At 42.8% G+C, this 18,329-nt stretch overlaps 1 protein-coding gene across 1 annotated transcript in view; it reads left to right on the top strand.

The window, feature by feature from the left end:
• Window positions 1-1,463: 1,463 nt before the first annotated feature.
• The window catches only part of PXYLP1 (2-phosphoxylose phosphatase 1), a 36,009-nt gene continuing 19,143 nt past the window's right edge, over window positions 1,464-18,329 (top strand). The window contains exon 1 of the mRNA XM_010152480.1: window positions 1,464-1,542. Within this exon, the coding sequence (XP_010150782.1) occupies window positions 1,464-1,542 (79 nt within the window). The remainder of the gene's footprint in view (window positions 1,543-18,329) is intronic.

Raw genomic sequence — 18,329 nt, 5'->3', positions numbered from 1 at the left:
CACGTGTAATACGTTTCACTTACTGCGAGCCCCACTGCCTTCACTTGTGGAAGATCACCACTTATGCTCTGCATCCCATTGCTTTGTACAGTGGAAGTCTCCTTGGGCCAACTCCTAAAGCCCACAGCTCTTCTTAAGAACAACCACAATAGATACACTGAGAAATTTTGAGATTGTGATTTTACATGGTTTGTCAGGGGTAGAGATTAAAACCTTGCTAAAATAGTTTGGGGAGTGCAGAAGAGTTTTAACAAACAAATATGTATCAATATGTAGGCTTTTTCATCCTCAAAAGCAGGAAAGAAACAAGTTTCCCTGAGCTCAGTGGTGGTGAAAAAAAAGTTATGTCAACATGTTTGGATGTGCTGTCATAAACAGAGCGCAGTTCAAAGGATCTGGGAATCTCAGAAGGTTTCTTTCAAGACTGACGGGTTTCCTGTCACATGCTGTCCGTGCTACGGTGTCTCTTGCGCATAACAGCAGCTGGTGGCTTAAAAAAAGGTTTATATACGAGAGCAACCCCCCCCATCCCTTATATAGAGCCATTTTCCAATGGAAAATGGACATCTGTGGAAACAGGGCGCTTCAGCAAATCCTGTGCGCTTCAGGATGTCATTTTGCAAGGAAAAGTGTGGTTTTTACTAATGGTGCATACGTCTTGTTTGAGTATTTTCAAGAGAGGGCTGGGTTTTTTGTCTTTTTTATTATTTTAACTTTTGCAATGAGTTATTTGTTTTGAAGTTTTATTAAATGCTGTTGATCAGAAATATATTGTTCTGATCCTCATCAAAACAGTTATTTTGAAATGTTACACAGAATTATTCCAGGTGTTCATCTTAAATCAATATACTTTTTAGTTTTCTGTGTAGTGGTACTGGTGATTTTTCTTACTCTTTATTCTCTTACATAAAAATTGTGAACTTTGTATCAGTAAAAGGGCTACCAGACGGAGAACCTAATTTCTAACCTATGTTTAAAAGTGCGTGTGTGTAGCCTTTTAACATGTTATGGGATTATTTTGTTTGTAGGGATGATCTACCAACTTGTTCTTGAGAGCCCATAAGTAATAATGTTCTTGTGATCTGTTTGCACAGGAGCAAGAGACTTTTATTAAAGAACTGCTGATAACGTTATGATATGACCATTAACCTTGTGTTAGCAGGAGAAGACTTAATTTTATGGGTAATGGCAGGGTTTTCATTTTTCTTAAAAGTTCTGTCTTGTGAAAATAGTTAATCTCATAACTAGGGTGAGGACAGCTTATTGATCCTCCTGTTGCCAGCTGGACTTGCTTCATGTGCTTGCCATTAAGAAAGAACTTGGCACTGTTGAAAGGATACTTGAATTTTCTTTGGTGTAGCTGATGCTTCCACATCTGAAATATATTTGCCAATCTTTTTTTGTTTGCAGGAACCATTGATATATGAAGATGAAACCATGAAGAGAAAGCAGAACGAATAATAATGCTTTTCCGAAACCGTTTTCTGTTCTTGCTGGCTTTGGCAGCCTTATTAGCCTTTCTGAGCCTCAGTCTACAATTCTGTAAGTGTCCTCCCCTTCTGTTTTTTATATATAGTGGTCTATAGGTGTGTTTAAAAATGGCTGTGCTTATGTGTAGTTTAAGGATTATTTCTGTATTTCAATATTTGTTGTTTTGTTCCCCCTCTTCCCCCCAAAATAGGGAAATAAATGTAAGAATAAAAATAGTTTTGTGTGCCATACAGGAATCTGCACAATCTAGAGATTTTCAGGCGATCTCAGGAAAAAAAAAAAAAATCTCCATTTTGTAGTGCAATTGAGTAATTGAATGTGATGGAAACCATCCATGCAAGCAGACAAAATACACTTGAGTAAAAACTGCTGCAATTCCTACTTTCCATTGCGTCAAACCCGATGGGATAGCGAAAACTGCTCCGAGAGGGTCGAGTGCTGGAACTTCTTAGTTGTATCCTCACGTTAGGGAACTTTAAACAGTGGAATTGGCTCATCACAAGTGATTGGCTCGTTTACGAAAAGATAAGTCATGCTGCGCTTCAGATGGGTTAATCCTGGGTCAGTCCAGCTGTCATGTACGGCTGAGGTAAGCGGGAAGGTGTGCTGAATGCAGGTCAGTGTATGCTGACAGGTGAGCGTTGTGCCATGTGACCGCTTATCACCTAGCTCGTGAATGATAACGGTCTCTCGGTAACGTGATGTTGTGTGTCAATCTAGTATGCACTAGCAGATGTGGATGTAATTAGTTGCTGTTAGAAGGCAAGGAAAAAAGCGTATCCGCAGTATAGGATAACATTCCTTCTTCTTGTTGCTGTCTTACCTCATGTTTTAATGCAGGAGTGTGATTTTTTTTTTTTTTTTTGGTGTTTAAATGTATACAGGGTCCTGTGGCTCTGAATTGCTTTTTCAGCCTCCAGTGGGTACATGCCAGTGAGTCTGATCGCAGCTTGTGTTGCCCATTAGGCTGTTCATGGCTCTGCCCTTGACGTTGTATGGTTGGTTATGAATTGTGTAGAGGGTGAAGGTCCTAGAGGAACTTCAGCTGAAATGTGAAACTGAACTGTTAACAGAAATGAGCTTTATTTAGAGATGAGGAGGTAGGCATATAGGTGAGTCAATCACATTTCATCAGAAGAGGAAGTTATTTTCCACTTAATTAGAAGATGACATTTGTGCAAGAGGAATTCCAGGAGATGAAGATGTTTGAGGGGTGCTTTAAAAAGCACTTAAGCTACAGCAAGCAGCCATCATGAGGATTAGTGCCAATACCAAAATACATACAGAAATTTTACATAATGAGAACTGCAGTACAAGCCAGCCGGAACCAAGTTGTTTATGACATACAGGTAGCTTGATATTTTAACTTCTGCTAGCTTCACCTTGGTAGTCGGTTCAAACTTAGAACAACAACCATCTCCAAAGGAAAGACAGAACTCTCCTGTCACCATATAACACTGTTTCGGAAACCAGATGGAGTTTGGAGAATTTAAAACACCAAGACAAAAGTTTTAAAGCCTAAACCAATTTTTCCCCTTCAATCCCAAAACAACCCACTACCTGTACCTGTACCTAACCCACTACTTGTGCCTAGAGTGTACAAGTGCTTGGTGAACCGCTTCCACATTAAACATAGCTATAAATTTTTAGTATTCTCCAAATTATACTTCCTGACTAGTTTAACATTAAACTAAGGGAAACACTTGATTCTGAACTTGAGCTTTTAATGAAATGTGTCTATTTAAGGAAATACTTGCAATACATTGTTAATGGAAGCATAGCTTCAGGTACTGTCTTAGAGCAGAAACTTTGGTCATTCTCCACAACAAATATAAATACATAAAACTGCTGTGTTGATAAAAGCAGACCGAATACATTGTGACCCACACGCTGACTCAACAAGGCAGTAACCCCCACCTGAGAAATTTCAGAACATCCTTCAGAAAACATCTGTCAGCCCCTCTTGATACTGCATGATACAGAGCACTTTACTGTGATACAGAGCATTGGAGGGCAGAAAATTTTAAGTGTCCAGCTCCACAGAACGTAGAGAAGGGTCTGTCAGTATGTTAGTCTCCTTGTGAGTAGTGTGGAGTTTATTGTTTTTAGGAAGAACAGCAAAATTCCAATTATTATATGTATTTTTAGGGATGAGCTTTCTTTACCTGTGGATTTAAGTACAGACTCTGTTGTAGCACTGTGTACTTGGTGGAGCTGTATTTACTATTTGCTTCCTATTGCCATGTTGAAGGCACGTCCTTGCACAGAATCTGTAACTCTTAAGACATGGCACAGTTCAGAGTCAAGCATCCCTCATGAGTTGATTCTCACTGTTGCACTAGAGCCTTTGGAGTGGAAATGGACATTTTATACTGTTGTGACATTGATTCTGTGTTAGCAACCATGACACAGCTTTGTGGAGGAGGGCTGGTCACCTTTAAACATAGTACTGCTTCTCTAAGCAGTGAATGTTGAAAATTCTCTGTGCTGAATTTGTTTAAGAAAGAGCAATGGTAACATTAGATGCATAATTATATAAAGGGTACATACCTTTTTTTTAAAATTCTGCTTTAGGGCAAAGGATCAGGCCTGTAAATGCTTGATACGGCATCCCCTCTTGTCCCACCTGTGGCTGCAGCGATTTGAAGCCAGGCTTGGGTTGTACTTGACTTTGAAGCGAAGGGCGTAGTGAAGTTCAGGGGTTCTGACTCAATATTACATGACAAGATTACAGTCTGTCCCGTGCTTGAGCTGTGAGGGTTCAGGGATGGCTTGTAGCAGTTTAATAGACTGTGCTGTGAAGGGTCTGGAACTGCTTTATGAGCAGTGACTCCTGCAGCCACAATGAAGTGGAGGTGATGGGTGTCGTGACAGCAGTCCTAACGCAAGCCTGTCCTTCCTTGTAAGACAAAGTCCCAAGGCAGTTGTTTCAGAGCTGACGGTTGTCACATCCTGTGTTTAGACACAAGGAGAGAAGCGCTGGGGAAAGCAGCCAGTATTGGGCCTCGGCGTCTTCAGTGTTAGTAGGCTGGGGATGGACCCAGGAACAATAGAAAACTCTGTCCTGTTTTGATGTTTGTTCTTGGTCCCTTTCTCTTCTATTGGGGTTTCTGCGTTCTGCACTAGTCTGCTTTCCTGTGTTTTTCCCCCAAGGCTGGTGCTCTACATAGACTCTAATACTGCTTAACTTTCAGGGTCAATCATTGAGAAAGTTTCCCCCAAAATCTCTCTTGACAGTAACCAGTAGCTCTGAGTGCTGTACTCTGTCCCACCAGCAGCTGTGGTGGACAGACGTGGAGCGGTTGGCAAGAGTCCCTTTTACCAGAGCAGAACCGACCCTCTGCCTTGTGTCCCTGATGCCGTGGTACCAGAGATGCAGAAGGCAGCTCTGTGCAGCTTTGGTTCACGTTTGTCAAGCATCGTGTGCTGGATTGGCTGGATCAAATGCCATTTCCTGTTGGTACAGCTGAAATTTCTTCACTTCCCTGTCCTGATGAGAAGGAGCCATACAAGCAGACTGCACTTTGCTGTGTGGTTGGACACAGGACTTTTGTAAACTGTATTTTTCATTCCTCAAGGCGACGTAGCTGCTGTGGATCCCATCAGATGCCTGCCTTCCCGCTGCCCAAGTCCTCTGTCACATAGGTTTTGGGCAACGAGGGACTTGAACAGTTCTGTTCCTTATGCTCTCGTGCAGGAGCAAAAGACATGGTGTCTGAGCACGACCTTTACAAATGCTGCTGCTCACTGCATCTGGTGGGTAGCAGCATACTCCTGCGCCTACATAAATAACCCCTCAGATTTTGTTTCTGAACATCTGTGTTCTGTTAATGTGAACATCTCCTATTGCTCATCTGTAGTGATGAGCAATAGGAGAATGAAATTTGAGACATGTTTGAAAATGTATTGGAATATTCCAGGACCTGTTAATAGTTTTGCCAGGGTTGTTTACCTTTTCTAGTAAGCACATAAAAAACTTCTACAAGGTAGTTTGTTGCTGATGAAAGTCTTAATGGTTCTAGGCATATTTTAAATAATTGTGTGGCCTGGACTTTGAACCAGAAGAATGGGAGCCAGGTGTGTTCTCAAACTCAGTTTGGCCATTAATAAACTGTACAGGGTGAAACCTGGGCTCCATCAGCAACAGGAGACTCTTGAATGGGAGGTGTCTCCAAATTTTGCATGTGCTTTGATTTCTAAGTAGTATAGAAAAATGACAGTGTTAGAAGTTAGACTCCAAAAATGTTCCACTGCTGACTGAAAGCTTATGATAATGGGTCTGGTGGATAATTACAGTGATGAGAGTTCTTGTTTGGGAATCCTGTTGGATAGGGTGACTGGTTGACATCCAGACCCAAAGCTTTAAACCTTTATTAGGAATTGTCGTTGTTTCCCTCTTGTTTTATCTTTGGGGCCAGATCTATGGAAAAGACTGGAGCAGTATTTTCCTTATAGTATTTATCACTCCACACATGTTTTTATTTCCCTCACACTTTGTTTATGTAAATGGTCATGGTTCTAAATGATTGAAAATTTCAGTACTGGAGACAAAGGAGAGCTGGTTCTGATAGACTTTTCAGTTACTGTTCTGAAATGAAATACATTGTTTTTCTCTTGTGTTTCCAAGTGTTTTGCTTGGTCAGAAAAAGTGCAGAATGGAAAATGACCTGTGCTAGATTGTGGACTGTATTTTTGTCTCCGTAAGTATTTTCTGTAATGCCATTGACTAAAACTGGGCAGTTTACTTATGTACAGTCAGTGCGGGTGGGGATGCTTTATTCTTTTTTGCCAAAGGAAAAGGTTGCAGTGGTTGAGGTCTTCCTTCCTACTCTGTGCTGGTGCTGTGTGGCATGTCCAGAGCAGTGCAAAGGGATAGTAAATGCAGTGGCTCGGGAGTTCCTATAGTACAGAGACAGGATGGCAGCTCAGCTAGACTCAAGTGCGTTGTACGGGATGTGTCAGAATCCGGCTGTGGTCCTGCAGCCTCACACTGAGGGGAAAAGTCATAATTTAGGGCCCTGTCAATGTTAATTACATTGGTTAGCCCTTATGTCAGCTTAGGAACAGGAGGCTGCAAGCGCCAGAAGAGACTGCTTGCTTTCTTCCCTGTAAGATAGGTGTAGTACATGAGAACTCAATTACTGGGCACGCAAAGACCTTCCAGAGTATTAGAACATCTGTGACTGACTGCAGAAGCCTGAAGGTGGGTCTCCTCAGGATGTCTCAACGACGTATCTTTGAAATTACCTTGAATAAACCGAAGCAAAACGAAATTCAAAAGCTAGCAGTGACAATGACTGTGGATTTTGATTTGTTAATCAAATGTATGTAAATTTTTTTTTTTTTAACAAAGTAGATACCTTAGTTTCCTTTGTTTTTTATTTTTGTTTCCATTTCCTGAAAGCCTAAAGAAAGAAACAGTCAGCAGAAGAGGACTAAAACGTCAGTGGGAAGGCATCTCTTTCTATGAGCCCCTTAAACCCGTGGTGAGCATAAACTGCAGACTCCCCTTCGGAGCCCGCCTGCTCCGGGCACTTGCAGAATCGCAAGTCCCTGGCACTCAGGCAGATCCTGCACATGGAGCTTCTCTTCTGGTTTGCAGTTTGTTCCCCTGAACAGTTTGATACAGTGCCCTGGGCCTGTAAAAAAATTTTGGTATCTGCCACTGCTTTGTAGGATATTGGCAGCTGCTCTGGCAGTGCGCTGGTTCCCCTGTTAAGTGTGGGGAGTTTTGTTTTCTTTGAAGTACTTTGTCTGCCTTGATGGTCCAGGCTTGGATGCTGGTGTTTCAGCATGTCTGGAGATGACTTTTTGCTTTTCCAGTAATAATATTCCTCTACTTTCTGTCACCTTGTTTTGTACTGGAGGTTTTGGTTTTGCAGATGAGTCATAGGAAAAAGAAACGAGGATTCTCCACAAGGAAAAGTACTAGTTGTATTATATTGGCTTGAGTGCTGCAGGCAGCTCTCATGTTACGGGTGGAGTGAGAGCACCATACACAATCCCACCGGGATGTTGCCTGTGGGAGACAATGGCTGCCTTGCTGCACAGCCACCCTTGGAGCCTGTTGAAGGTAATAACCCTAGCCCCTCTGGTGTGCCTGCTGCCCTTGGCACCCAGGCTTGGCGGCCCAGCATGGCTGCAGCGCAGCAAGGCCGCATCTCTGCGTCTCCTTCCCTCTGCTCGCCTCCCGCCGCAATGCAGTGGGTGCTCTGGGGAGGGGGCTCCGGGGCAGCCTGTGCCAGGTGCTCACTGGGGACATCAAGGCGAGGAGAGAGGTGGAAGCCGAGGGGGTGTAGCATCCCTGTTCAGCCTTCCTGTTTGCAAAGCAGGACGTGTAGCTGTAGCGGAGCTGTAGCTGTGGCACTGTGGACTTGCCACTGTCCCTTGTCTCCACCCCAGACCAGAGTGGGGTCGTGAGCTGCACCCGCAGCCCCTTGACCGGAGACTGCCAGTGGGATGCTGAGAGGAGCTGGGATATGCAAAGTCTGTGGGGAAAAAAAATGGGCAAGTCGGGTTTTTTAAGAACTTGATTTCTGAAGGAAAAAATCCCAAGGCATTCAGTAAAAAGATAGTATCAGGTTCTGGCTGTTTCTGGGCAGAATGCATATCTCTACCATCTCTCTAAGGTGAATCCTTTACCATCTCTTACAGTTCCTTACCAACAAACAGTAGCTACTAATTTTTTGCATTTCAAGAATATACTTTCTTCAGTGGAAGAAAAAAAATATTAGACTATTGCATTTTGCTGATTTATACAACTAACTGTATTTAAAAAGCCACAACTTTAGAATTCTTGATGCAGAGAACTTGTTTTTTTTGTCATGTGTTTCCAGCATACAAAATTAAAAGGAGACTAGATATCTCCCTTCCTGAATTTTGCCTTCAAGCTCATAACCATGGAAGATTTTCCACTAATGAGAAGTCTCTCTGGGATTTTTGAAGGTACTAATTTAATCTGAATTTAAGTTTAAAGGGAAAAACAACCCATGAAAAATATATCCAAGGCTGTGTATATTTTAATAGTGAATGAAGAAAACTAATGGTAAATATACATTTTTTAAAGATGCTTTTTATGTTGTAACTGGAGATTCGAATAACTCTTTTCGTGATTCTCAAAAGTAGTGGTATAGTGTACCAGTCCAGAAATTCACCCTTGAAGGGGGAGGAGACACGATGCCATGAGAATGATACCATGGGACAGTCTTATTTTCTCCCACCAAAACAGAGCAATCGTTTTTAAACACCTGCTTTAAATATAGGTCTGGTTTAGTTGCTTCAGATGGGATTTGACCAGTAGCAGTTACTTGGCAGACTACAGAACTTCGTAAATCTCCTTTAAATATATACTTTGGCTTCATCCGTGATAGTTAGTTGAACTGTATTTAAGCAGGGATTAATATGAGCTGTTAAAACATATGGTTGAAAGCTGCTGTAAATAAAGCCCAATACTTTGCAAAAACTAGCAGCAAGTTATTATTTAGACTTCCGCAAATCCTGACTACAGTGTTGGGTTAAATTTAAGAGGGAAGGAAACAATACTGGAAAATAATCAATTTTTTGTAACTTTTTTCCCCCCTACCTGTTCAGATACTGCAGTCATTTTACAGTCCTGTGAGCTTGTTTTATTAGTCTGTTATGAATTCAGGATTGTGGTTTTTTTAAAACCACTGCTTGGGACTGTCTGCCATCACAGTTGCAGACAACTGGAGGTACAGTACATAGGATAAGTAGCTTAGTTTTTCTGTAGAGATTTAAGAAATGCTCTGGGTTTTTGTTTCTTTTTTTTTATTTAATATGGAATATACATCTTGTTCCTATGCCACTTTTTCTTTTTTCCCCCTTCTACAAGCCAGTAGTTGCTTACTTCTTTATGTCAATTGAATCCCTTCTCAGAAAAGGGCAGTTTGTACTTTAGTGTGTACTAATTGCTGATGGCCAGTTTCAGTTAAGGCATGCTACAGTGAAGAAACTTGGACTCTTTCTTTCTGTTTTAAGAGCTGCTTAGTCATAACCAAGCTTTAGTCTCTCTACCATCATTTGAAGTTTTAGCCAACACGTGCAACTTTTAAATTGTTTATAGCTGACAGGATAATGCCCTGAGCAACCCCGTTTGAGTTAGCCCGGCTTTGAGTGCTGGGTTGGAGGAGGTGACCTACCCCTCCAACCCAAACGATTAGTTTATCCTGTAGCTGTAAAGCATGTGAATTGTTGATTTATTAATTTATTTATTAACAAATTCTTTTTTGCAGTTTACAAATCCATGAGTGTTCCCCTTGTCAGCTGAACAAAAGCTCGTTATTCTGGTTGTCTGCTGCTCCGTTTTCATAGCCCTCTAATGCAGAGTCAGGCTGCCTTACAGCCCACCGCAGGTGTGTTCTGGGTTGGCACATCCGTCTTTCAAAGCCAAAAAACCTCTTCCTAGGATTTTTCCCTAGGTTAGTTGTGTACTGACATAACTGTGTTTTAACAGCCGTAACATTGTTTTCAAGCTCTGAAATTCACCTCATTTTGTTGGTAGAAACAGTAGGGACAGATCGGTTTCTAACGTGCAGCTGTTACATTCTTTATGAATGTTAAATTAGGTTGGGGGATTCAGCCTTAGTTCAAGCTGGTGAAGTCTGCCCAACACAAGCCCTCAGGTCTCACAAGAACATGGCCCATCTGCCCAGGGTTTGCGTTCTAGCTGTTGCGTGGGATTTTCAGGTGTGACGGATTTCAGTGCTGCGGTGGGATCTGTGTGGATCCAGCCCCCCGCACCGCTGGCTGCCAGGGCTGACTGGGAGGTGGGCTCGGGGCAGCTGTGGTCCTTGCTGACCTGTGGGAGAGCAGGCGAGGGCAGGGATTGCCCGGGTATGGTTCTGCTGCTCTCCTCTGCCCTCCCCGCTGAGCTTTCCTGTTCTGGCTGGGCAGTGGGGAGTGAGTCTCATCCCTGATGGGTTTCTCTTTCTCAATGTGCAGTTTTCCAGCTGCTCATCCCTTGCTATAGGCTGCCTTCCTTTGTATCTTTAGTTTTTCCATGTTTTATAGAGATGATGTGATCAAAACCCAACCTGAGTGTATCAAACTAAGAATGTAGATACAGCCTCGCCACCCTGCTTTGCTTTAGTACAAGCCCTTTTTGTTAATCTTTTGCTGACTACTCCGATATTGGATCAGGTTACTGAGAATCCATGCTCAAGTCAGACTGCATTAGCTTTATCCCTCTTACATTACTTTTATGACAGCTTTTAGGACAATGCTGCCTATTAATTGCAAATGGATTCCTCATACATTAATTGGTTGCTGTCCTCTTGAGGTTTGTGTTCTGCGTCTTCATCCAAGATCCAAATCGCCCTCCCCTCCTTGTTCAGAGTGCAGACACAGGGTCTCAACTGGAGAGCACTGGGAAAACCATCTTGATGTCAGTGCATATAATGTGTTCCCCTCATTCACAGGCCATGTGCAGCCTTCAGGAAAGCATGGCTGAGACTACTTGAACTTTAGATTTGATGACACGTTTGTTTTTCTGAGCTGTGCTTTGTGCCTGCCTTAATCCCCACTGTGCTGCTGCAAATTGAGTTGAAAACCATGGGTTTTATGGATGTGCTAGTTCTCCTGCATGTATCTGTTTCAGATAGACTTAATATTCTTCAGATACTTGCTGTCTGTGTTTCTTCTTAGCCCTCTTAATTTTCCTCTTGTGATATATCTGCCAGGCCGTTTTGTTCTCTTATCTGTGCTTTTGCTGGGCTTTCGTTTCTGGAACGATACAATCAGTGGTTTACTCAGTCCATAGTATCTCGTCATTAGACTGTAAAGATTTTTGGAAATTTTATTGTGTGTTCTTGGTCTTGTGTGTCTTCTGTGATTAATAAGGTTTCTTCTGTGCTGATTTTGAGGATTCTAATGCCTGCAGGCAGTTTTTTATTGCCTTTTTAAAAACTAAAAGAAGAGTAATCTGTTCCTGAAGTTACTTCCCTTTTACTTTTCAAAGCTCACTCACTGAGAGAAAAGTGGTGCTTGCATATACTGAATGGCCTTGTGGTTTATTTGTTAATGAGGTGGGGGTCTAAGTAGTTTCATATTTAAAAAGACTGAGGCATTTGTGGACTTACTGCAGTGAAATATGAAATCTTGGGTAGTGGAAGTGATCTCCCTTTATGATTTTTTGTGAGATGGTTGCATTAAAGAGCTGGAAACCCTAGGTACATGGTGTAATTTTGGGCTGACCAACTGTGCACATTAATACAAGAAATACGATTCGCCATTTACAGCAAGTGTCCTAAAGACATGAGTAATTCTTTGATCCAGTGAACGCTGTTCTGAATTTCTGAGACTAACGGCTGTCATTACAGGCTTCTCCAGCACAAAAATCTATCAGGCTCTACTGTATTAAATATGTTGTTTTGAGGTTTGATGCTAACAAATCCATGGCAGCTTTCCGTGTCCTGGTGTTGACAAGGACAAACAAGTGAGCTGGCTTGGCTTGGGTAAGCAGTGGCATATGGTGTTGAGATCACTTCCCCAAGCAGGTCAGTTAGTGGACGGAAAACAGTTGGGATTAGATGTGAAACAGAAAAGTGCTAATTTAATGCCGTAGTTAAAATATTGATTTGAATTTGTAAAGCTTTTTGTCTTGGAAGGACACTGATCTAGGGAAGTGCCAGATGTCTGTGGATTGTGTTTGACTGATGACATTAACATATTAAACAATTTGTCTCCTGTGCCTCTGCAGAGGCTATGGGGTGGGTTTTCCTGCCTTTTGGGTGGTGGCCCTTGGAGAGGAAGGGAGATTGTCTGGCCCAGGTGTGCAGGCACAGACGTTGCTGAGGAGTGCAGAAAGCAGCTCTGCTGAGAGGCCGCAGAAAGATGCTTTTACTGGTGAGCAGAGGTACAGCCCAAAAAGCTGCTGACTTGGTGTCACGAAACCAGGGGAGCAGCGCTGGTAAAGATGCAGTGGGCAGAGCAAGGCTGTGCTTTTAGATCCTTTCATTTCTTTGGTATTTTGTAATTTCTGTTTCAATAGCTGGATGGTCTGGTACACACACTAATGAGAGTTGACTTGTGTTTCAAAAGCCATTCTGAGTATTTTGGGATGATGTGTGAGGAGGGCCCTGAGGAACAGAGGCAACAACATGCAGTCGAAGCTCTAGGTGACTGTATGTTCCTGTCATTTGATCTTTTAAAGGGGGGAAAAACCCACTTTATCTAGAATGATAGTAAACACTTGTGCACACTTCCCCTTAATATCCATTTGAGGAACAAGAGTTTAGTAGCAGGAGTTAGTGAATTCCTTAAGGAATAAGCACGGGTGAACATGCATGTTTCAGCAGCAGAGAGCCCTTGTCAAAGACGTGCAGTGTTAGCGACAGGTTGCTGGATAACAGAGCAGGAGCAACTGCTGAACTATCTTGAATTCTACTCTGTGGGGCATATTTTTGTGTCATTCACAGCTGCTGTAGATGAAAGATCACAGAAGCCAAAGGATTTGCTGTCTATGTTCCTGAGAAAATACTTCTTGCCACGTTTTCTTCTGCTATGTTGAACACTTAGTGTAGTTGGCCTCTATGTTTGTGTTCGGCTCACATGTGAGGTCTGCCAAGCATCTTTTTTTCAGTCGTGATGTAATCGCTGCTGCACAGCTTCCCACTCCAGCATCTCTGAGATGCAAAAAATATACTGGACAAAAAGGAAGAAACAAAGGTCACTACCCATAGGCAAATTATGGCAGTAGCATACAGTGCATTGTGTCCTGCCACTACCTTTTCATGCTGACCTTTATTTTGTGACAATATGTAGTAATGGGAAGAGTTGCCAAAGTTTCTGAACACAGCTGATAAAAGCTGTTTGGAAAATCTGTTCCAGGACGATTCAGCTGGATTAGTTCATTTACCAGTTGCTGAGTTCTGTAGACAGAAGCAATACAGGGCTTTAAAATTTTACTGTAGTGTTCATGAATCCTGTTAGCTAAGTAGTGGTGAGGCTTTTTTTTGCATCTTGTCACTAAATAACCTGGAGCATGAGCAATATCTGCCTCGAGTAATGTATTTATAGAGCAGGAAATCTGTCTGCTTGTCTAGATGTCTAGTAGGAACCTCCTCCCACCCCCTTCAAATCGACTGGAGAGCCAGGCAGTGAGGTAATTAGTGAAAAGCTGGTAAGGAAAAGCTTTATTATGAATATATATTCCAAGAAAGGAGTGCATTGAATTGATGGAAATATAAACAATTTCCATGTTCAACAACGTAGTGTTTCAGTGTAGTAGGAAAATAGAATAATATAGAGAGACTAATTTTTCACTTTGCAGAAGTGGAAAATGAGTCTTCCCTAGAACTTGAAAAGGCTTGGACTTGCAGTCAGCAGTGCTGTGTTATTGCTGTCAAGCTGAAAATCCTGGCAGCTATTTAAGCAGTGCCATATGCCCTTCTGAACTGTCAACTGAAAAACAACTGGGGGGAGAAACCCCTAAAACTATAAAGCTCTTCTCAGAGCCACATCTGGACTCAATAAATACAAGCACTCATTGTGCAGTGTAACGTGCCTGAATAAAGTCTGTCTCAAAAACACAGCGCTACAAGGCCTGCCATGTTGTGCTTTGGTGCAGAAAAGATTTTAACGTATTTATTCTCCTTGTCTACATCACATTGGGAACTGATAAAAAATCAGCAAAGCATGCAGCTGGAAATAAGAAACTTCTTCTCAGAAATCCTGGTGTGAGTTGTTTAAAGCTGGTAGAGCCACTGTGCGTGGTGGTCATGTGTACTTGTTCTACTTATTTTTGAAGATGAATGCACAAACAAGGCAATCTGGCCTTTCCCCCTCAGTCCGATAAGGAAGGGCCCTGGGTCCATACCTGCTAGCTGTGGCACTCTGAGCAGAAGGCTACTGCTGCCAATTGCCCCAAGAGGAAGAAAAGCTGTAAAGAATTTCCCAACTTGTGATCCAGAAAATAGGCCTTGAACTACTCCTGGAAAGCAGCTGGGGATTTGTCTATTTCTGACCAAGTCTGTGAAAAGCAGCTATAAGAAGCAGCCAATTTACAGTAGTCTCAGTTGTCCATAGGGAGATTTGCATCTCCAGTGGAAAACTTCAGTGATCGTAAAACCAAGAACGCTTAAAACTCAGCTACTGTTAGACTGAAGAATTAGCTTTTGTTTGCACCGACGTCTAAAAAAAGTCACTCTTCAGAGCTCATACTCCTCCTTCCCTCAGTCAAATCTGACTTCCATCAAATTAGCTGAGGTGTATCTGCAGCTTTTCTAGCACTCTTGAGTTTCCATTTTCTGTCAGCAAACCTCTGATACGCTGGATGCTTCTGAAAACCTATTTCTTGTATGCTCAGACAAATGGCATTTTTATTTACTCAGTTAGATAATTAAAAGTGACTTAGACTTCTAGGGGGGAAATTGCCCCATAGTTTAAAAAAAAAAAAATCACTGCTTAGGCCTCTGGAAAAAATGATGGAAAATAGAAAACTATGTAGCAATTCTTTAAATTTCTATCCAATATCCAGTGATGAACATATCCAATAGATATGTTCATCTCAGCCTTGGCAAGGTGATTTTACTCAGGTTACAAAGAATATCAAAGAAAATATGACAAGCAAACTCAAAAGAGTGTGTTTTATTTTCACTGTGAGCTTGGTCCTGTTAGTTGCATTGTCTGCTGCCATTTTTCCTCTAATGATGTCTTTGCAAGACAGCGGAATGCCTTCACTTTCAAATATTTCTCGGCAGCACACGCCGCTTGGGCTGATGTTTTCTAGTGGTCAACTTGCTGACGGTAGCTTGCTGCTGAAACTGGGGGATGCTCACTCCAGTGGGCAATGCAGGCTTGTGCAAGATGCTGCCCGGGTTTTGCCATTCCTAGGGTACGTACCGTGCTCCCATGGTGAGACCGTCCAGGTGGGGACTGTGGCTGACTGCTGCCTGTGTCTTGGGTAATTTAAACAAGCTGCAAGGCTTCAGGTAAAGTTTGGGGGGGCAGTAATTACCTACGTACCTTAATTTGAATGACACTGCTGCTCTCCTAGACAAGCTGTCATACCGGTGTGTGATGGCTCTAAAAACGGCGTTGTGCAGCTTGTGTGACAGTGGTCTGGCTGCAGAATGTTTTTTTGCTGAAGAACAGTTGGGCCAATGCTGAAGTTCTCTCTTTGGCCATGAAAAAAAAAAATCTGCTTATCCTGAATCTTAATTCCAGTATCTCATGAGTGTTTTTCCAGTTGGAGGGCAGTGGTTCCTCCCATTGCCCGCCCTGCTCCCATCCCCACCATGCCTGGGGTTAAAGATTGACTGTAGCTCAGTTCTCCAGGTGGAGGGAGGGCAGCGAGGGAACTGATACTTCAGGCTCTGTGGTGGCTGGGCCTGAAAGAATAAAAGGGAAATCCACCTCTTGTCTTTACTATATCAGAATAAACAATTTGGGAAAGGAATAGGACTATAACTTTGGTGTTGTCACTTTGAAACAGAAGATGCAGTTTAAGGAATATGAGGAAATACAAACATAGCACTAAAGAACAGATTTGTGAAAGCAGTGTTTTTCTAATATTTACCCAGTTAATGCAGAAATTTACCGTACAAGGATCAGTGCATCAAAATAAAAACCAACCAACCAACATACCCAACTCTGAATTTAATAATTTTTTCTTGGCAGGTTAATGTTTATGTGTAAGAATTCAAAATACCATGTTCTGTTTCACACCTCTGTTGCAGCTTTCCTCATTGTTTTCAAAAGGAATCGATATTTTTGCTGTAGGAAGGGAAATGTCCATGTTTACCTGATAGGATCAATAGAACTACTCTAGTGGGCTTTAACTTCTGGTGTCAATATGTGCTGTAACGAAGGCTTTTGCAGAAATCTGGTTCTGCTGAATGAAGGGCATGTATTCAGGGCTGCCATAGCAAGCATTTTTCATTGCTTTTGATTAGGATCACTGGCTTGAAAAGAACGTTATTTTGGTGATATCTGCTATAGGTTACTACACTTACACTTTTCATGAATGTTTGTTTACAGCCTGTCTTAGAACTTGATACGTGGGGTGCTGGCAATAGGATTGTGCTGTAAGTCAACAGATGCCTTGAAAATTCTCTAAATCACTGTGATTCCTCTTTTAGAAGGAAGAGCAGGAACATCAATCCAGAAATGGAATGTATGTCAAATAGGTGTGTGTGCCTGGGCACGTCTCGGTCTATAGCTCACCACTAGCGCTGAATGTTTCCAATTTCTTGGAAACTCAGAGGAAGGGATCTGCAGTCTCTGTTCACTCCTTAATCCCATTTAACTGCTTAGTGGATAACATGAGGTTGGAAATTCCTGCCTGCTTCTGTAGTGAGGGTGATGGATCTGCACCTTGGGTCATCATTTTCAGACCTTTGATAGCATTTTTAAGCGTGTAGGAGAAGTGCTTACCTCTGCTGCTCAGCTACAGCCTGAAAGCTGTGACTGTGTGACCTTGAAACACATGATATTGTGGAGAAATTACATTCCAAGGAACCTTCTTTAGCTTGTTAGGGATTTGTCAAGGCGGAGCATTTTGTTGGTGCCCGAGGTTGAATATAGGTGTGTCCCCCTCAGCCCCTTGGTGGTGTTCTCTCTGTTACCCACCTCCCATCGCTTTTTTTTCCTTTGGAGTGGTGCTCAGATACGTTAACAGCACTGTGGGAGGAAAACCTGGAAGCCTGGAGCCTGCTCTGCAGTAGAAGGGGCAGCAGTTGCATAGGGCAGAGACACAGCACAAGAGGAAGAATTGGGAGGGTGGATGCTGGGCGAAGCAGGGATACGGTGAAAGAAGGAGGTTCAGATGTGGATGGTTAGGGGACAGAGGCTGCAGGCATACTGAGGACGGTCACTTCTTCATCAGTTCAGTGTGGACATATTTCATACAAATACAAAATTTGTCATTGGGTTCTGTAGGGCAGGTGGTTTGGTTTGAAGTAAAGATTACAGGAGGTTTTTTGTTTAATTAAACTGCATATTCTTAGTAAATTAAAGCAACGAAAACGTAAGACAAATGTATGTAAAAGTTTAGTAGCTCCATTTATGTATTATATAAATATAAAATCTGGAGCTTAGAAACTTATATTCACAGACTTAAAATAATTTTACGGTTGTTTTCCTAAATAGTGCTTCATAGTTTGACCAGTGTGAGGCTAATAAGCCTTTTTTCTTTGTGTGATTACCTCAGCATTCAAAAATACAGCACGTTAGTGATGGTGGCGTTGTGCGTGAAGGCCCTCACTGTTAATCCATGTCTTAGGTTTGAGACTTGCAAAACCTTTATTTTGCTATACAAAAGAATAAAATTAGGAAGGTGGATTTTGTGTCACGTAGGCGTATTCAAACTCCATTGCTGTTGGAACATGCATCTGTAATCCAAAGCAGGGCACCGAAAGTGGCTTTAGGGATGTGCTTCCTGGGCGTGAGTGGGGAGGCAGGGGTGAGGCGGGGATGAGGGCCAGGGAGGCAGGGATGAGGCGGGGATCAGGGCCAGGGAGGCAGGGATGAGGTGGGGATCAGGGCCAGGGAGGCAGGGATGAGGCGGGGATCAGGGCCAGGGAGGCAGGGATGAGGTGGGGATGAGGCGGGGATGAGGCCTGATGGGGGTGTGTGTGGAGGGGGTGGGCAGGGATCGGGGCAGGGAAGGCAAGGATGAGGCCGGGGAGGCAGGGATCAGGCCCAGGAAGGCAGGGTGTCCCGCTCCTGCGGGGCTGTGCCCTGGCTGCTTTGCTCCCAGGCTGATGGGTGCCTTCGGCCTCCCATTACATCCCCTCCAGCCCTCCTGCACCTCACCTACCTTTCCCAGATTGGTTTTCTTGCTGCATGTATCTTCATCTTTTCCCCCATCTCATTTGTTT

Source organism: Eurypyga helias, unplaced genomic scaffold (assembly GCF_000690775.1).
Source record: "Eurypyga helias isolate BGI_N326 unplaced genomic scaffold, ASM69077v1 scaffold29465, whole genome shotgun sequence".
Lineage (NCBI taxonomy): Eukaryota > Metazoa > Chordata > Aves > Eurypygiformes > Eurypygidae > Eurypyga > Eurypyga helias.
This window is presented reverse-complemented; position numbering and strand designations above follow the sequence as displayed.